General features: G+C 46.7%; 1 protein-coding gene and 1 long non-coding RNA gene across 2 annotated transcripts; both read left to right on the plus strand.

The window, feature by feature from the left end:
* Positions 1–1,898: 1,898 nt before the first annotated feature.
* Positions 1,899–2,081, plus strand: LOC132134150 (uncharacterized). The gene is made up of 2 exons (XR_009429411.1): positions 1,899–1,962; positions 2,002–2,081. It is a non-coding gene; the product is annotated as an uncharacterized LOC132134150 (long non-coding RNA).
* Positions 2,082–4,814: 2,733 nt separating this feature from the next.
* On the plus strand, positions 4,815–7,954 carry LOC132134152 (mucin-4-like). Its single transcript, XM_059546934.1, has 3 exons — positions 4,815–4,827; positions 5,026–5,142; positions 5,223–7,954. Exons 1-3 carry the CDS (start codon positions 4,815–4,817, stop codon positions 7,895–7,897), a joined length of 2,805 nt encoding a protein of 934 aa, XP_059402917.1. The 3' UTR covers positions 7,898–7,954.
* The last annotated feature ends 2,546 nt before the right edge of the window (positions 7,955–10,500 follow it).

Raw genomic sequence — 10,500 nt, forward strand, 5'->3', positions numbered from 1 at the left:
TAAGCGTCTCTGTGACCTGAACACCTGCTGAATTGGGCTCTTTCACATCTTTTTCTGTTTGTTTAAACTCCGATCTTTATACTGTGTACTACGAAAATCTGCATATTCTTACTAATCGATATTGTTAATTAGTTCATATCTTATTGCTTGTACTGCCATGGCACAGAGTCTTGTACTTAAGAATTTCTCCATCAGTACACTGTGTGAGAATAAAGAGTTTCTGATAACTCCTGATGGAAGACCACCAGCACGAGAAGTTTAATCACACTCATGCTCTTGTTTTATTACAATGTTTTGAAAGCACTGAATTGCTGTAAACTAGAGATGTCTGACGTGAAACGGTGTCGAGTCATAGATAGTAAAAAGTGTCGAGTCCCCAAAGTGTGAGTCGACCCCCCCCCCCCCCCCCCGAGTCACGTGACTACGTTACGCAAGCGTTTCGAGGGTCGGGAACAAACCACACATCGGTCTCAACCGAACTCTAAAAAGGTATAAAAGTGGAGTTAACACAGCAGAAAAATAAATATTTTTAAATAAAAATCTTTATATGTAAAAAAAAAAAAAAAAATAATGTTAATTTTACATGACCAAAATAACAGATTTATTCAAAAAGAGTTGTCAGAGAAATGTTACAGAAGAAAAAAAAGAGAAAAACACAAGTAAAACAACTTTTAAATGTTTATTTTATTCCCCAAGTGTGGTGACCCATACTCTGAATTGGTGCTCTGCATTTAACCCTTCCAAGTGCACACACAGCGGTGAGAAGTGAACACACAGTGAACACACACCTGGAGCAGTGAACACACACACACACACACACACACACACACACACACCGTGAACACACACCTGGAGCAGTGAACACACACACACACACACACACACACACACACACACACACACACACACACACACACACACACACACAGTGAACACACAGCCGGAGCAGTGAACACACACACAGCGGTGAGAAGTGAACACACAGTGAACACACACCTGGAGCAGTGAACACACACACACACACACACACACACACCGTGAACACACACCTGGAGCAGTGAACACACACACACACACACAGTGAACACACAGCCGGAGCAGTGAACACACACACAGCGGTGAGAAGTGAACACACAGTGAACACACACCTGGAGCAGTGAACACACACACACACACACACACACACACACCGTGAACACACACCTGGAGCAGTGAACACACACACACACACACACACACACACACACAGTGAACACACACACAGCAGTGAGAAGTGAACACACACCTGGAGCAGTGAAAACACACACACAGTGAACACACACCTGGAGCAGTGGACACACACACCGTGAACACACACACAGCAGTGAGAAGTGAACACACACCCGGAGCAGTGTACACACACACAGACCGTGAACACACACCCGGAGCAGTGAACACACACACAGCAGTGAGAAGTGAACACACACCCGGAGCAGTGAACACACACACAGCAGTGAGAAGTGAACACACACCCGGAGCAGTGAACACACACACACACACACACACACACACACCGTGAACACACACCTGGAGCAGTGAACACACACACACACACACACACACACACACACAGTGAACACACACCCGGAGCAGTGAACACACACACAGCGGTGAGAAGTGAACACACAGTGAACACACACCTGGAGCAGTGAACACACACACACACACACACACACACACACACCGTGAACACACACCTGGAGCAGTGAACACACACACACACACACACACACACACACACAGTGAACACACACCCGGAGCAGTGAACACACACACAGCAGTGAGAAGTGAACACACACCTGGAGCAGTGAAAACACACACACAGTGAACACACACCTGGAGCAGTGGACACACACACCGTGAACACACACACAGCAGTGAGAAGTGAACACACACCCGGAGCAGTGTACACACACACAGACCGTGAACACACACCCGGAGCAGTGAACACACACACAGCAGTGAGAAGTGAACACACACCCGGAGCAGTGAACACACACACAGCAGTGAGAAGTGAACACACACCCGGAGCAGTGAACACACACACACACACACACACACACACACACACCGTGAACACACACCTGGAGCAGTGAACACACACACACACACACACAGTGAACACACACCCGGAGCAGTGAACACACACACACACACACAGTGAACACACACCCGGAGCAGTGAACACACACACAGCGGTGAGAAGTGAACACACAGTGAACACACACCTGGAGCAGTGAACACACACACACACACACACACACACACACCGTGAACACACACCTGGAGCAGTGAACACACACACACACACACACACACACACACACCGTGAACACACACCTGGAGCAGTGAACACACACACACACACACAGTGAACACACACCTGGAGCAGTGAACACACACACACACACACAGTGAACACACACCCGGAGCAGTGAACACACACACAGCGGTGAGAAGTGAACACACAGTGAACACACACCTGGAGCAGTGAACACACACACACACACAGACACACACACACACCGTGAACACACACCTGGAGCAGTGAACACACACACACACACACACACACACACACACAGTGAACACACACCCGGAGCAGTGAACACACACACAGCAGTGAGAAGTGAACACACACCTGGAGCAGTGAAAACACACACACAGTGAACACACACCTGGAGCAGTGGACACACACACCGTGAACACACACACAGCAGTGAGAAGTGAACACACACCCGGAGCAGTGTACACACACACAGACCGTGAACACACACCCGGAGCAGTGAACACACACACAGCAGTGAGAAGTGAACACACACCCGGAGCAGTGAACACACACACAGCAGTGAGAAGTGAACACACAGTGAACACACACCTGTAGCAGTGGACACACACACAGCAGTGAACACACACACAGCAGTGAGAAGTGAACACACACCCGGAGCAGTGAACACACACACAGCAGTGAGAAGTGAACACACAGTGAACACACACCTGTAGCAGTGGACACACACACAGCAGTGAACACACACACAGCAGTGAGAAGTGAACACACAGTGAACACACACCAGTAGCAGTGGACACACACACAGCAGTGAACACACACCTGGAGCAGTGGACACACACACATCATGAACACACACACGGAGCAGTGGACACACACACAGCACTGAACACACACCTGGAGCAGTGGACACACACATCGTGAACACACACACAGCAGTGAGAAGTGAACACACACACGGAGCAGTGAACACACACACAGCGGTGAGAAGTGAACACACACCTAGAGCAGTGGACACACACATCGTGAACACACACACAGCGGTGAGAAGTGAACACACACACCTGGAGCAGTGGGCAGCTATAGATCCAGTGCCCGAGGAGCAACTGGTGGTTCAGTGCCTTGCTCAAGGGCACTTCAGTCATGAGTATTGAGTGTGGAAGAGAGCACTGTTCATAGTGACATTACTAACTTTACTACTTTTTAACACAGTTGCTTAAGTAGTTTAGCTCATCCAGTACTGTGGCTGTGATCATTGGGGAAGTTGTGGCCTAGTGGTTAGAGAGTTTGACTCCTAACCCTAGGGTTGTGGGTTTGAGTCTCGGGCCGGCAATACCACGACTGAGCTGCCCTTGAGCAAGACACTGAACCCCCAACTGCTCCCCAGGTGCTGCAGCATAAATGATGCCCACTGCTCTGTGTGTGTGTGTGTGTGCACTTTGGATGGGTTAAATGCGGAGCCAGATTCTGAGTATGGGTCACCACACTTGGCACTTTACTTCACTTTTTGACTCTCTTGGCACTTTTTGTATTTATCTATTAAATGTTGTTAAAATGTTGTCACTTTAATTCCTCTTCATTGCTATTGTGGCAGATAAATGCTCCTACATTTCCACCACCCTCATATTGTAGGAGAAACCGTATAGACCATGTTGGATTAAGTAAGTTCAAGTAATATTATCTTCTAAAAATCAAATAATACTGACATCTATGAACATTTTGAAAATCACAATAGTAAGTTCTCAACCAACCAATGTCTGCAGGAGAATGTTAACGAGTGATCCTCTCTTACTAATTTCACTTTAACGAGGAACCCAGGTGATGAAAATTTTGTGTTACTTTAAAAACCCCTAAATCAACACTTGTTTTAGAGAGCAGTGTTGGATTGTTGCACTGTCAAACTTTTCTGACAATGGCAGTCACAAATCTGATGTTGTGGGTGTTTTTGTGTTTTCAATTGGTGCTAAATGGTAAGATTGCTTCCACCTTGATGTAGTATTTTAAACATGTTTTTTTTTTTTTTTTATGTATCTTTTTATGTAACCCTGTATTTTGTCTTCAGGATTTTCTTCTCCAATTGGGCTTCCTTTACAGCAGACTGATCGCAATCAAGTGCTCGTGGAGAAAGGTTTTTTGTTTTTTAAATGGAGCATATTGACTTCGTGTTAGTGAAACCATAGATTCAAATTATTTTATATAAACAGCGGTGTGCGATTCACCCAAAATGCAGTTTCGGTCTAAATTAGCATTAACCCTTTGTGTATGATTACACTGTTGAATTCAAATCTGCTTTGGCTGGTGCTGAGCTAGATCTCATGTCCGGAGGGCTTGGAATGTACAGCTAGAATACTAAACTTTTGTGTGAAAAGGTTCAATTTAAATGTTTGTGCCTCAAATGTTAAACCCAGGTCTCATCTGAGATTATCGAATTTTAAATGGGCTACTTAATGTAAATTTTAATCCATGTAATCTGGGACCGGGTGCAAACATGAGTTTTGGCTGTTCAAATTGAGAATGCTGTTCTGATCCGTGTGGTGGAAAGGTATTGTCCAAAAACATGCATGTTCACCCCTGGTGTAGTTCCACATTTAACCCTTTAAAAACGCATACATTTAAGTTTGTGTCTTGGTTCCAAAGGGGGGTGTGTGGGTTTTTTTTTTTCTATAAATGTACTCTAGTTCTTGCCTCTTATTTTGCAGATGTCCCCTTCTCCTGTCCTTATGCAAGCCAAAATCCAAACCCGCCAGTGGTAGCACAGTGCAACTTGGCTGTTCTGTTGTCTTTGAAAAATGCATCTGGGCTAGATATCCAAAATGGTAACCTCTTCTGATTATATTTTACCGTGAGGGAAAACTAGATTTCTTATTTGACATGTTTTGCACCAAACTTTCTGTAGGTATCGAAGTGACCAATTTGTCTGAAGAGTCTAGCTCTCCCCCTGTCAAGGAATCCAAAACTCTCCCAGTTGCAGAGCCCAGTCCTCAGCCTGACAAGGAGCCCATCACTATCCCACCTGGGGGACCTAGCTTTCTGCATGCTGTGAAACACAGCCCTCAGCCTGTAAACCAATCCAGTGCTGCCCCAGCAGGGGAGTTTGGCCCTAAACCAGTTGTGGAATCCAGCCCCAAGCCTGCCACAGAACCCAGCACTGTCCCAGTTGGGGGACCTAATTCTCTGCCTGCTGAGAAAGCCAGCCCCAAGCCTGCCACAGAACCCAGCACTATCTCAGCCGGGGAACCTAACTCTCTGCCTGCTGAGAAAGCCAGCACTATCTCAGCCGGGGACCCTAATTCTCTGCCTGCTGAGAAATCCACCCCCAAGCCTGCCACAGAACCCAGCACTGTCCCAGTTGGGGGACCTAATTCTCTGCCTGCTGAGAAATCCAGCCCAAAGCCTGCCACAGAACCCAGCACTGTCCCAGTTGGGGAACCTAATTCTCTGCCTGCTGAGAAATCCAGCCCCAAGCCTGCCACAGAACCCAGCACTGTCCCAGTTGGGGGACCTAACTCTCTGCCTGCTGAGAAATCCAGCCCCAAGCCTGCCACAGAACCTAGCACTGTCCCAGTTGGGGGACCTAACTCTCTGCCTGCTGAGAAATCCAGCCCCAAGCCTGCCACAGAACCCAGCACTGTCCCAGTTGGGGAACCTATCTCTCTGCCTGCTGAGAAATCCAACCCCAAGCCTGCCACAGAACCCAGCACTATCTCAGCCGGGGAACCTAACTCTCTGCCTGCTGAGAAATCCAACCCCAAGCCTGCCACAGAACCCAGCACTATCTCAGCCGGGGAACCTAACTCTCTGCCTGTTGAGAAATCGAACCCCAAGCCTGCCACAGAACCCAGCACTGTCCCAGTTGGGGGACCTAATTCTCTGCCTGCTGAGAAAGCCAGCCCCAAGCCTGCCACAGAACCCAGCACTATCTCAGCCGGGGAACCTAACTCTCTGCCTGTTGAGAAATCGAACCCCAAGCCTGCCACAGAACCCAGCACTGTCCCAGTTGGGGGACCTAATTCTCTGCCTGCTGAGAAAGCCAGCCCCAAGCCTGCCACAGAACCCAGCACTATCTCAGCCGGGGAACCTAACTCTCTGCCTGCTGAGAAAGCCAGCACTATCTCAGCCGGAGAACCTAACTCTCTGCCTGTTGAGAAATCGAACCCCAATCCTGCCACAGAACCCAGCACTGTCCCAGTTGGGGGACCTAATTCTCTGCCTGCTGAGAAATCCAGCCCCAAGCCTGCCACAGAACCCAGCACTGTCCCGGTTGGGGGACCTAACTCTCTGCCTGCTGAGAAATCCAGCCCCAAGCCTGCCACAGAACCCAGCACTGTCCCAGTTGGGGAACCTAACTCTCTGCCTGCAGAGAAATCCACCCCCAAGCCTGCCACAGAACCCAGCACTATCTCAGCCGGGGAACCTAACTCTCTGCCTGTTGAGAAATCCAACCCCAAGCCTGCCACAGAACCCAGCACTGTCCCAGTTGGGGGACCTAATTCTCTGCCTGCTGAGAAATCCAGCCCAAAGCCTGCCACAGAACCCAGCACTGTCCCAGTTGGGGAACCTAATTCTCTGCCTGCTGAGAAATCCAGCCCCAAGACTGCCACAGAACCCAGCACTGTCCCAGTTGGGGGACCTAACTCTCTGCCTGCTGAGAAATCCAGCCCCAAGCCTGCCACAGAACCCAGCACTGTCCCAGTTGGGGGACCTAACTCTCTGCCTGCTGAGAAATCCAGCCCCAAGCCTGCCACAGAACCCAGCACTGTCCCAGTTGGGGGACCTAACTATCTGCCTGTTGAGAAATCCAGCCCCAAGCCTGCCACAGAACCCAGCACTATCTCAGCCGGGGAACCTAACTCTCTGCCTGCTGAGAAAGCCAGCACTATCTCAGCCGGGGAACCTAACTCTCTGCCTGTTGAGAAATCGAACCCCAAGCCTGCCACAGAACCCAGCACTGTCCCAGTTGGGGGACCTAATTCTCTGCCTGCTGAGAAATCCAGCCCCAAGCCTGCCACAGAACCCAGCACTGTCCCAGTTGGGGAACCTAACTCTCTGCCTGCTGAGAAATCCAGCCCCAAGCCTGCCACAGAACCCAGCACTGTCCCAGTTGGGCAACCTAACTCTCTGCCTGCTGAGAAAGCCAGCCCCAAGCCTGCCACAGAACCCAGCACTGTCCCAGTTGGGCAACCTAACTCTCTGCCTGCTGAGAAAGCCAGCCCCAAGCCTGCCACAGAACCCAGCACTGTCCCAGTTGGGGAACCCAACTCTCTGCCTGCTGAGAAATCCAGCCCCAAGCCTACTGAGAAATCCAATGCTGTCCCAGTGACTGCGTTTAATCCTCTGCCTGCTGAGTCTAGCCCCAACCCATTTACAGAATCCAGCACTCTCAAATCAATCTTGGGGGGCAAACTGACTGGATCCAGCCCCCATCCAGTTGTGGAGTCCAGTGCTCTCCCCACCCAGGAGTCTATTCCTGACCTTGGCAAGGAGTCCCTCCCTCCATGTGTCATTTCCTGCCTGCTTGAACCAAGATGTGCTAAGAAACTGAAGTCTCTTAGTGGATTTTCTCATCTCTAAATGTGGTGTTTTAACATCTGTTTTAAGTCAATAAAACCAGTTATCTTCCTGGTAAAACTGCTTTCTTTACTTTCTGCATTTGCACAATCAAATCTAACCGCAATGATTTTTGTAGGTTTTTTTTTTTTTTTTTTAAAGCCGCAAATGTTTTCTTGAGCCTTATGAATTTCAGTTTTGGTTTGCATATTACATGTCTTCATGGACTATGTAAACTTTCACCACCTAGATTTTTCCAAAGCTTTTTGGGATGACCGAATTCTCGGGGTTGAAAATCTTAGGATCATTTTAAAGTCTTGAGGCTGACAATTTTGCATTTATTTAAATATGGAGAGATCTGAAAGTTAAGTTGAGCGTTTTTGGTGATCCCCCCCAAATGAAGAGTTGCTTATAGTTTCCTATGATCAGGCCATACTTGGCACCAGACTTTATGCTGCCAAGTCCTAGATTTTGCTACTACAGTCATGGCTAAAAGTTTTGGCAATTTTGCTTCGCAAAGTTTGCTAAAGTTGTGGTATTCATTCACATTGTATCTAGATGGTGTAGAGTGATCAGATGCATCTTAAAGGCGCAATATGTAATTTTCTGCTTTAAAAATAGCTAAAATTTATAAAACTCTAAATAAATTTTAGTTGTGTACTTTTATCCCGAAAGTTTCCACAAACTTTCAAATCCGGAGAAAATTATAGTTTAATTAGAAAACACGGCACGTTTCTTTATTTCTGTTTTGTCGCCCGTCTATGGCGTCATATAAACTTTGACCCCTCTAGTTTATCTAACTTCCTGCGGAACCCGGCGGAGCCGCCAAATACAAAGGTGAACAGAAGCAAAGACGAGACGAAGAAAAAGTAGTAGCTAGCCTTGATCGAGACTATTATATTTATATTGTTTATATTCGTATTTATACCTCAATAACTTGGTTATGGATCATGATTATGCTTTGCCTGCACGTTCTGTGAAGCGCAAACGTACGGGTGAAATAAATGACCTGAGAAGGTTTTGGGACAAGAGAAGAAACGAGTCACGGGTAAATATTGGAGTTGCATTTCCAAGATAGAGAGAGCTTCGTGACAAGCTGAAACTACAGAGAGATGCTTGCATTCTAATAAACAGGTATGCATCCATTCAGCTAACTAACGTTATATCTATCTGTATTTTGTGAAACGATGATCTCTTGTGTAAAACGCAGATGGACTAGCTCTCATGTAGAGTATAATGTAAATCTATATCTAGCTGGATAAAGTAGCTTCAAATGCAGTTCACTATCTTGTTCGATATCATAGTATAAACGTAATTATAATTATTAACGAAAGCGAAAACCGTGTTTTTTAACATATATTACTACTAGCTATTGATTTGATAGGGGTCTGATAATTCAAATATCTCTCCGTTCGAAAAGACGTGATTGTCAAAATACTAGGCTGCTGCTACTGTAGGTGAAGGGAGACCGCTGACAGACCAGGCTCTTGTCTTCATGATAACAATATCTATACTTCATGTTGAACATAAATATAAACTCTACTGATGAAGGACACAATCAACAGTATTGACGGCAAAATAGACTGTTTGACAGGTGCAATATTTACATTTATATCTGAATTTATGTCAACCTTTAGACTTTCAAACATCAAAATGTCATGATTTAATATGTATTTGTGTACAAAATTACATATAAACATATTTTCCTATTATATTTTGCCTGGAAACGCTTCCAACACGCTTGCGTGTCGCGTGAAAAATAGGCGTCGGTTCTATTTCTAGCATGCACACGTTTTCCGCTTGAGACACGCGTCTCACACAGGCAGTCTGCAAGCTCTAACCTATTAACATGGGAGCCAAATTAAAAACTGACACGCCACGCAGCTGAGACGCTTGCGCCACGCATCCAGTGTGTCGCCGGCCTCAGTTAAAATGAGTGAGGAATGTGGGGAGCGACAGAGCGCGTGTTCCAATGAACAACAACTCCCATGAGCCTACGCTCTTTCCCGACGTCATCAAAGTACGTCTTATGTTATTATTTTGATTGAGTGACCCCTGGTGGCCAAAAATTCTATACTGTACGTTTAAATGGTTGCTAAAAGAAACATTGGCTGAAAAATAAACTTCACGTTAGTTTTTTTTTTCAGGAGAATAACTAGTCAGGTAAAATCAATATCATACTAATTAGACTGTAAGAGCAGGCTGATTGCTGTAAAGGAAGCACTTCCAAACATTGTTTTTGTTAGCAATGGTTACTGCCAAAGAAACATTTGCAGCCATCATCGCTTCGCATCAAAATGGCCTCACATGCAAGGAAATTGCTATAAAGAATATTGCACCTGAAAGAACCATTTACTTGATCAAGAACTTCAAGGAGAGAGGTTTGACTGCAGTGAAGTAGTCTCCAGAGTGTCCAGCAAGCACCAGGACCATCTCCTCGTGAGGAGTCCACTATGGAATTGTCACCACCAGTGCAGAACTTGCTCAGGAATGGCAGCAGGTTGGTGTGAGAGCATCTGCACACACAGTGAGGCCAAGACTTTTGGAGAACGGCATGGTGTAAAGAAGGGTAGCAAAGAACCCACTTCTCTCCAAGAAAAACTTCAAGGACATGTAATTCTGCAGGA

Source organism: Carassius carassius, unplaced genomic scaffold (assembly GCF_963082965.1).
Source record: "Carassius carassius unplaced genomic scaffold, fCarCar2.1 SCAFFOLD_136, whole genome shotgun sequence".
Classification (NCBI taxonomy): Eukaryota; Metazoa; Chordata; class Actinopteri; order Cypriniformes; family Cyprinidae; genus Carassius; species Carassius carassius.

Bases quoted from the DNA above. Each gene is read 5' to 3' on its own strand.
- LOC132134152 (XM_059546934.1), top strand. The intron at 5,143-5,222 runs GTAACCTCTTCT...AACTTTCTGTAG, and splicing joins TGGGCTAGATATCCAAAATG to GTATCGAAGTGACCAATTTG.